Here is a 10,515-nt window from a genome sequence, read left to right on the forward strand (position 1 = left end):
ATTTTTTTGAGCAGTATATATATATATATATCACAGACACACACACAAAAAGGAAAGGAAAGCATTTGCACTCTTACCATGTACAGAGCAAAGGCGAGAGACAGTCAGACAGAGGCAGAAAATAAAAAAGTAAATTGACAGGGATAAAGAGAGGAGAGAGGAAGAGGGGAGACGAAGAGGAGAGTGTAAGAGGAGCGAGGAAGAGGAGAGGAAATTAAAGAAGAAGAGGGCACGCAAGGCAAAGGGGAGGAGACTGAGAGGGGAGGGTTGAGAGAGAGAAAGAGAGAGAGAGAAGGAGGGTGGAGTCAAAGAGGGAGCCCAGGAGAAAGTATGAGGAAATGATAGAGAGAAGAGAAAGCAGGGTAGAGGGAGAAAGAGAGGAGGCCATAGAGATAGAGAGAGATACAGAGGGGGATTGGAAGTAGGAATACACAGATGAGAGAGCACAAGAGGAAGCCAGCCAGCCAGACAGACAGACAGACAGACAGACAGACAGACAGACAGACAGACAGACAGACAGACAGACAGACAGACAGACAGACAGACAGACAGACAGACAGACAGACAGAGGCATGTCCACCCAACCGGGTCCCCAGCACAGGGTCTTGTTCCAAACCCCAGGTGAGGAGAAGGCGGAAGAGGAGCCTCCTCAACGCAGACTGGGAAAACTCACGGTCAAGTACAACCGCAAGGACCTGCAAAAGAGGCTGGACATCGAGGAGTGGATCGATGGGCAGCTGCATCTCCTGTTTGACTGCGAGGTGAGTTTCAGCTATCTTCTGATCTAAGGTCAGCTCCTTTTACACCAGTGATGATCTTCACCATTGTGTTGTAATATATCAAAACTAGTCCTGGACTATCTTATTAGGGCATGATGTAAATATAATGGTAAAGTAAGCAAGCTTTAGTTTAGACAAGGGAGCTCCCATAGCGACAGTTGCCTGCTAGAGAAGGGGAGAAACAGAGTTTAGGAGAGGTGAGGGAAGAGGGGAGAGTGCTCCCTTGGTTCTACTGTGAATAATTCACACTGAAAGGATAGAGAGTAGGAGATAGAGTTCAGTACTTTGATTATTTCATGCTGTGACAGGATCTAGCTATCTTGGGATATTTCTCTGTGGGTTTCCAGACCAGACAAACTGAATTGGGAACCTGAATGAGGCTGGGTGAGGCTAAGTATGAAGGCTTGATTGACTCAAATAATTAGTCCCGGAACCAGAGGGAGCTCGGTCCAATTATAACCTCAGCTGTGGCAATTTGATTACCGGGCCCCTAGGAAATGAAATGGAAACTAAAATTTGGGCTCCAGTTTTGGCTCCTTGTCAGTGTACCATAAAACTTTTGTTTTGGGAGATAGAAGATAGTCGATAGATAGACGATAGATAGATCAAAGATAGATAGACCATAGGTAGAAGATATATAGATGATAGATAGACCATAGGTAGAAGATATATAGATAATAGATAGACCATAGGTAGAAGATATATAGATAATAGATAGACCATAGGTAGAAGATATATAGATGATAGATAGACCATAGGTAGAAGATATATAGATGATAGATAGACCATAGGTAGAAGATATATAGATAATAGATAGACCATAGGTAGAAGATATATAGATGATAGATAGACCATAGGTAGAAGATATATAGATAATAGATAGACCATAGGTATAAGATATATAGATGATAGATAGACCATAGGTAGAAGATATATAGATGATAGATAGACCATAGGTAGAAGATATATAGATGATAGATAGACCATAAGTAGAAGATATATAGATAATAGATAGACCATAGGTAGAAGATATATAGATGATAGATAGACCATAAGTAGAAGATATATAGATGATAGATAGACCATAGGTAGAAGATATATAGATAATAGAAGATACTGTAGATGCCTGTGGAAACAGATCCAGGATCAGTTTATCCTCAACCAATCCTAACATTAGGATAATTGTAATTTTTATTTGATTAACACATATCAGTATACACATATTCATATTATGTGACCCATTAAACCAACTTTCGTTATAAAAAGTCTAAAATCACATGTACTGTAAGTGAACTACTGTAGCTAAAGTTTTCTAGAATTCTATTATTTCTACTTTTCCCTCCTGGAGGACATTGTCAGGAACGCTGTCTTTTTTCACATGACCTTGGGACACAGTTGTCCCTTAGCCAGTGAAGCCTATATGGAAGTAAATAACTGGTGGCTAAAGACCCCAGTGTTTGAGAGAGAAAAGGGCCCAGTCAGGGTTCAACTAAGGCGTCATATGACTGGCAGCGTGGGTGACAATAGAGTCGGTGTGCTGGCCCCCATCCAATGTCCCCTTTGCCCCCATTGTAAGAAAGTCCATAATAAAAGTTGGCCTGAAACAATTTATTTTACCGTTATTTAACCAGGTAAGTTGAATGAGAACACATTCTCATTTACAGCAACGACCTGGGGAATAGTTACAGGGGAGAGGAGGGGGATGAATGAGCCAATTGTAAGCTGGGGATGATTAGGTGGCCGTGATGGTATGAGGGACAGCTTGGGAATTTAGCCAGGACACCAGGCTTAACACCCCTACTCTTACGATAAGTGCCATGGGATCTTTAATGACCTCAGAGAGTCAGGACACCCGTTTAACGTCCCATCCGAAAGATGGCATCCTGCACAGGGCAGTGTCCCCAATTACTGCCCTGGGGCATTGGGACATTTTTTTTAGACCTAAGGAAAGAGTGCCTCCTACTGGCCCTCCAACACCACTTCCAGCAGCATCTGGTGTCTGGTGACAAACCCTGCTTAGCTTCAGAAGCAAGCCAGCAGTGGGATGCAGGGTGGTATGCTGCTATACAATGCACTGTATAGTACAGTGGTGGTCAAAAATATTTTACATAATCAATAATAGAATCAATGAAATACAATGTATTTGCATCTTTAGTACTAACACCATGTCCAGTAGCTCTGATTGAAAGATAAAAGTTGATTATTAAAACTGAAGCTGCTTTCACAGTGTAAGGCCTCACATTTGAATGGGTGGAGAAGTACAGTGAACTGGGCTGAGAAACCACCACCAGCTTATTATCATATTCCTTCAAAAGAATATTGTTAATTTTCTAGAAAGTTTCCTAGATATTTCGTCCCTTGTAGGCACTCATTGTTGTCTCTGAATAGTTGTTTCTTTGTTCCTATATTAATGGAAATACCAGAGTAGTGTACAACAGACTGTGTTGTGGGTTCAAATGAAAAGCCATTTCATCTTGACATTCTCCAGGATGACCTAGCCAGATCTGAGGGATTGGACCCGCATTGCATTCATGATAAAGTATCAGATAGCATTATTATTTTCCAAGACACTGAGGTTAGAAATATTTCATACATGATTGAGAAAGGATGGAAAGATCAAGACAATAACAATCTACTTTTCACTCATAGAGTAAATACTGAAGCTTCCTAAGTAGCAGTCAGTACGTGTGTTCTATTTCATTTATGCCAGGGCAAAGAAAGTAGGAATTGAGTAAAGGAGCTTGCCAAGTGATACAAGGAAGCTCTGAAGTGGTTTGCTATGGGGGGGGAAAACGAAAGTAATCTGGACTTTATTAATATTCACTAAACTAAAAGGAAAACATTGTACAAGCAGAAACATATCCATTACCCTCCAGTATGCCACAAAGGTGGTTTAAGCTTCCAATAACACACAGGTCAGAGGTCACATTCTTTTTTGTGTGTGGGGTTCATTCCAAAAAACAAAATGGCTGACTTATTGACTTCCCCCTGCAGAGAAAATCCTCTCTGCATGCTACGGCAGGTAAGCGATTACCTCCATCAGTTAGCCTACCAAGATTTAACGTTTGCCCACAGCGTAGATAAAGGCACTGAACATTTCTTGCTCAAATATCCTTGACTTGATTAATATTCTGGGGATCAGCTTAATTTCTCAGCTATTTGTGCTTAAACCTCCTCTTAGCTTCACACGGTGAATGACATTGGCTTCCCAATACCTAAACTAATTTCCCCCTAAATTATAGAACCTGAGCTTTAATGGTTTAGTAATAGTTGGTTTCAGATTATAGAGTACCGATGATGAGAGTATGGTGTTGAATGCAGGCAGGGATGGTACATACAGGCCGCATAAACACAATCTATGAAGCTAGTCCTAGCTGTTGTTAAATTCCACAGGGTTTCTAGTACAATGTGTGTTTTAAAGAGAAAAATTGCAAAAAAGATATCAAGCTACCGATAAAGTCTACCCCTGGAACCACACGTGAATTAAGGAATAACCTTCAATAATTCAACACATGACCCTAGGCGTCTGTGTCGAAATACCCCACAGCGTAACCTTAAGCATCAGCTGCCAAATTACCTTAATTGGAACCCCTGTACTATACCTATAAAGAGGTGTCATTGTGTGGATTTGAATAGAGTTTAATGGACAACTATAGATGTAGGATCTTAATTTGATCACTCTTTTGTTGCTGAGAATTTTTGCAAATCAGGACATGCAAACTTGTCGTGTATTTGAGTTTTAAAAAGGTTTCTAACATTTGTCATTTTCACTTAGAAATGTGACTTGATTTGCCCAAATGAAAAATGTATCAACCCCTACAAAAATGTCCAGAAATTATAATCCACATAATAATTCACATTTCCTGTTGCTGCAAGATTATTTTCCTGCTCTAACAAATTGGCTCAAATTAAGATCCTACAACTGAAGTTTACCGCAGGAGGGGTGAACATAACTTTAAAGCTCCAAGGTCATACAATACAAAACATTAGCTAATGTATTGCATTTAAGGGATAATGGCCCATTTAGCTTGCAGGGTTAGCCTTATCTAGCTTTATAGCCTAATGATTTTCCTTGTCCTTGTTTTATGATCATTACTTCTAAGAGTCTGATTGTTGCTGACAAGCTTGTTCTGGCTTTCCAGAGTTGTGATGCTAAAGGCTGCCGTGTCAGCGGAATAGGCTGTCTTGTTGATTTAGATGAGCCAGAGGGACTACATTTAGTTCCAGGTCCAAGGGGACAAAAAGTACACCCATTCATCAAATCAAACATTATTTGTCACATGCGGTGTAGACCTTACTGTGAAATGCTTCCTTACAATCCCTTAACCAACAATGCAGAGTTTTTTTATAAAGTAAGAAAATATTTGCTAAAAATAAGAAATAATAAAAAAACTAAAGTAAAAGAAAAAAAGGTACACAATAAAATAACAACAACGAGGCTATATACAGGGGGTACCGAGTCAATGTGCGGGGATAGAGGTTAGTCGAGGTATTTGAGGTAATATGTACAGTGCATTCGGAAATTATTCAGACCCATTCACTTTTTCCACATTTTGTTAAATCCTCATCAATCTACACACAATACCCAATGACAAAGCAAAAACAGTTTTTATACATTTTTGCAAATGTATTAAAATTGAAAAACAGATACATTATTTACATAAGTATTCAGACCCTTTGCTATGAGACTCGAAATTGAGTTCATGTGTATCCTGTTTCCATTGATCATTCTTGAGCTGTTTCTACAACTTGATTGGAGTCCACCTGTGGTAAATTCAATTGATTGGACAGTATTTGGAAAGGCACACACCTTTCTATATAAGGTCCCACAGTTGACAGTGCATGTCAGAGCAAAAACCAAGCCATGAGTTCGAAGGAATTCGAGGCACAGATCTGGGGAAGGGTGGCAAAAAAAATCTGCAGCATTTGAAGGTCCCCAAGAACACAGTGGCCTCCAGCATTCTTAAATGGAAGAAGTAGACAGGTCCTGGATGGCAGGAAGCACTACCCTCTGATTGATTGAAGCATTATCCTCTATAGTGTACTACCCTCATTGGTCTATAACTATATTATCTATTGGGCAGAATATGTATTTGCTTCTTGATGCCTTCTCAGTTAGTGGAACTAATTAAGAGAAAAAATAAAGGAAGTTAAAGTTGATAGAAAATGTCACTACAATAAGCTAGAATGTATTTTGGAAAGTATCCTTGTTTTATCTCAACCTAACAGAAAACAAACAGGGCAAGGCCTAACTTCCTTCTTTACCACAATTTCCTGTTCTGGAATGGTACAACAAAAAAGTGCCTTAATGCAGGAGATGACAACTGTAAATTAAGAGCTTTATAATTAGCCCGTTTGTCAGTTGTAATGCAGCTGTAAATAAGTTGCAAAGTCATTTTGAGGTTTGAAAAATGTATGCACTGTACTCTTGATTGCGGTTCTCGAAAACCATTTCAATGCCCAACCCATTTCTCCATTATCCTCCCTAATGCTGTTGAAAAGCAACATCTCAACACAAATGACAAATGATCTTCATGCATTAATTAGACAAAAAATTCTGCTGCGTGGAATAAGAACCTTTTTGTCTTTCTGTAAGTGTGCAGGGAACATTAGGTGCACTTGCGTTTTGTTTTCCTGGCTGTTTCTCCACTCATTAATGATGTCAACAGTCATTTCCCATCTTCTACTGTCAGGATCGGCAGCCATTTTGTCTCATTAGGCAAATTGTAGGTACAATAGGGAACAGATTTACTAGTATAGGCCAACATACTCATGAAATGATCATTGAAACCTAAGGGTCATTTCAATGGAAGCTAATTTGCAAGGGAAAGTGTTCTCTGGGTAAATTGTATGATCTATTAGCCCTCTGTATGCCTAAACCTCTTCCTGGAGATCTACCATCCACATTATGTCAGAAGTTTGCAATAGTTCATTGATGTTAAAATGGAAGAACAGTGTGAATGGGAATTGTAGTTATAGGTGCACAATATATTCTCTCTCTCTTTTTTTGTGGTTGTTTACTTTTAAAGTATGTCATTGGCTCTTTGGTAGCTGTGGCTGCATGATTAGTGGGACAACTGTGGTCCACCAAAGCCCAGTGTATGCCAGGGAATGTTGGGCTTGTTGGCCGTCAACACAAAAGACTAAGTGTCTAAACTATTATCACTTCCTATCAACATGGAAATCTGCTGGCAACCAACAAAAAAAACAGAGATAAAAGGGAATGTTTTTATTTGCTTTGTTCATTTCACAGTGATCATTGTGTGTGTTCATCCATCAACAATCAGGTTAATGAAAATTGTTGAGTGAGAAAGCAAAGGATGCCCTTTCTCAGAATGTATATTCTGGATGAAGAAATACAGTAGTGTACAGTTGCCAGAGAGGACATTCAGACTCAGAGTAGCCTTTTTTCATTGGTTAAATGTATTATTAGAATAAATGGAGAGTTCTCTTGTTGACATTTGGGTTCTTGTTTTATTCCAGTTCTCTTTTTGTTTGTGTTTTGCCCTTTTTTCAGGAGGAGGATATTCCAGAGTTAGAAATTGACATGGATGAGTTGCTGGATCTGTCAGACGCAGAACAGAGAGCAAAGCTACATGTGAGCGCAAAATTCTTGGTCTACTCAGACCTGGGTACAAATACTATTCATCTTCCTGCAAATACTGTAGCTGTGCTTAATTGAATTTGGCTGGCATTGGAACAGTCCCCAAAGTGCAAAACTCAGCCCATCTGGCATTGACAGGCTCAACCAAACGCTCAAACTATTTGAACGAGAACTGAAGCTATTTCAACCCTGTTCTAAATCTGTCAAAAACACCTTATGTTTTTTGAATAAAGAGTCAGAGTGAAAGGGTTCATGTTTCCCATCTCTATTTCTACAGGACCTTCTTCAAGACTGTGGCAAGCCCAAAGAGGTAAGGAAGCACCAAACAAATTGTATTGAGAGGCAAGGCCCTTTGGATTTGATAATGTAGTTAGCAGTGGAGGCTGCTGATGGGAGGACGGCTCATAATAATGTCCGGAATGGAATTGTATCAAACACGTGTTTGATATCATTCCATTCACTCCATTCATAGCCATTACACTCCATTCCAGTCATTTTATGAGCCGTCCTCCCCTAAGCAGCTTCCCTCTGAGCCCCATGCACATTCAGCTGAGAGAAATTAAAAGCCTGATATAGTAACTACCGCGGTATTGGCTATTTCAAAGTTACCTACATGATTCATGAAGGATGTGGAAACTGTTATTGACAAGCTAATGATGGGTGAGGCACCGTTTAATGAATAGTCCAATGATACAGGCAATCTTTCTAACGGGAGGCAGATAGCCTCGAGGTTAGAGCGTTGGACCAGTAACCTAAAGGTTGGTGGTTTGAATTCCAGAGCCGACAAGGTGAAAACCCAACTACTCCAGGGGCGCTGGACAATGGTGACCCTGGCCCTGACCCCACTCCCTGTGGGTGTCTCAGGGAGAGTTGGGATATGCAAGAAACACATTTCCATGACACACTGACACTTGTACAAGTGTGTAACAGGACAAATATAAGCAGCCCCTAAATTATTGATTATTATCTTGTGAGGTGCGGTAAAAAACGGTGAATCTTCCTTTGACCCATGCATGACTGCTACTTGTTTACCTGGGCCCTCATACACACGACCCCAGGACCTGACCCCACCACACAACCGCTTACCCCAGTGAGACTGCTCTCTAGTGGTGAGAAGTGACAGCCCAAAACAAACCCAAACAGACACCCTATCAAAATGGCTCTTACAACCACAACAAGTGAGATATACTTCCACTAAGTTTCCATGAACACACCTAAAACTGTGTTGTGCATGCACGTATTGACTGTTTAACCTGTACACAGTATAACCACCTCTCACTCACATCTTCTCCACTGTTTCCTGACAGGACTTCATCGACGGTTTGCTGTATCGGATGAAGGGACTTCGCAAGATGTCCCTGAAAAAATGAACAGAAGTTGGAGCGGAGACCATGTGAAATGAGACACCATCCTCTCTCACCTGTAACTGTGGATGTGTGTACAGTGACAGTCCTCATGTATCTAGATATATCCTTATGTATCCACAATCTGCACTATCAGTGTCTATATTAGTGGTTCGCAGCCCTTGTAAAAGAGGGTCCCCATGGCCAGTCCGTGCTGGCCTTATATTATTAGGACTATTTGATACCATATATGTCTTTCTCACATAAGCCTGGTGGGTCTTCCAATGGGGCATCTGTGTAAAACTGAGTTTTTAAATATGACGTAATATAGCATAGAGAGATCCTACTAGATTTAAACACCTCTTGGTATGAGTTGCCTCTGAAGTAGAATGAGAGATCATCCAGTCTAGTTTTGATGGATTATCCAGTCTATCGTTTATGTCGATGTTTTTCACTGTTATGTTACAGAATGGTTCACCAATTCACCATGGCCTGGTTTGTTTAGTTCTTCAGTGTTAATGGACACTTCTGGCATTTTGATTAATCAGATCACAACTTATTGTTATGTTGACATTCTTTTTTATTTATTTTTTATTTTTAATTAAGTGTTTTCTCTGATGAATCCCCTGCCATGACTAGCCCAAGAATGTACTGTAAATATGGTTACTAATATTTTTGTTTAGCTTAAGGTATTGTTTTAAAAGAAGCAGTGCTGTCATTAACTTTCCCCAACTGTTACATCGGAATTTCAAATGGGATCTCTAATAGAAAATATATGTACTGTGATGTTACTTATGATATTCTGGAAAATATCACCTAAAACAAATTCACCTCAATCCATAAAAGGGCAGTTAGGCATCACAAAATGTCGATGAGCTGAGGAACCGCTAAAGATCCCAATGGGGGATCTAAACTTTTGCTGTTTGTGCATTTCAATAAATCAGTGGAAGCATATCAGAGTTGTGACATTCTTCAGGGCAGAAGGTAGCAGAGCGTTAAGCCAGTAACCAAAAGGTGGCTGGTTCGAATATCCGAGCCGACAAGGTGAAAAATGTGTCGATGTGTACTTGAGCAAGGCACTTAACCTTAAATTGATCCAGGGGTGCTGTACTACAATGGCTGACCCTGTAAAACAACACATTTCACTGCACCTGTCTGTAAAACCCATTTCACTGCACCTATCTGTAAAACAACACATTTCACTGCACCTATCTGTAATACAACACATTTCACTGCACCTATCTGTAATACAACACATTTCACTGCACCTATCTGTAAAACAACACATTTCACTGCACCTATCTGTAATACAACACATTTCACTGCACCTATCTGTAAAACAACACATTTCACTGCACCTATCTGTAATACAACACATTTCACTGCACCTATCTGTAAAACAACACATTTCACTGCACCTATCTGTAAAAAAACACATTTCATTCACTGCACCTATCTGTAAAAAAACACATTTCATTCACTGCACCTATCCACAAATATTTAATTAAACGTAATTTATTTTATTTGAGGCAGGTTCAAACTACTCCCAAATGTTCTTACCATTGAATTAGTTTATGTATTATATTGCATTTTCTGACTTTTCTGTCTTGCTCCATGTTTGCTTGCTAGTCTATATTCTACTCTCGGCATAGCTACTGCCCTTTTTCAAGTTAGTCAACGACCACCTCAACAACCACCAACTGATACAAATGAGCTTGTTTTTTTTGTGTTAAGTTTTATAATATAACATACAATATATAAAACGGTATATACTGTATCATATTACAGT

General features: G+C 39.7%; 1 protein-coding gene across 1 annotated transcript; it reads left to right on the forward strand.

Annotated features, from left to right (window-relative positions):
• The first annotated feature begins 321 nt into the window (after nt 1-321).
• LOC115175079 (protein phosphatase 1 regulatory subunit 14B) lies at nt 322-9,680 on the forward strand. Its single transcript, XM_029734251.1, has 4 exons — nt 322-761; nt 7,297-7,377; nt 7,661-7,693; nt 8,691-9,680. Exons 1-4 carry the CDS (start codon nt 573-575, stop codon nt 8,751-8,753), a joined length of 366 nt encoding a protein of 121 aa, XP_029590111.1. The 5' UTR covers nt 322-572; the 3' UTR covers nt 8,754-9,680.
• The last annotated feature ends 835 nt before the right edge of the window (nt 9,681-10,515 follow it).

This window comes from Salmo trutta, chromosome 35 (assembly GCF_901001165.1).
Source record: "Salmo trutta chromosome 35, fSalTru1.1, whole genome shotgun sequence".
NCBI classification, from domain to species: Eukaryota; Metazoa; Chordata; class Actinopteri; order Salmoniformes; family Salmonidae; genus Salmo; species Salmo trutta.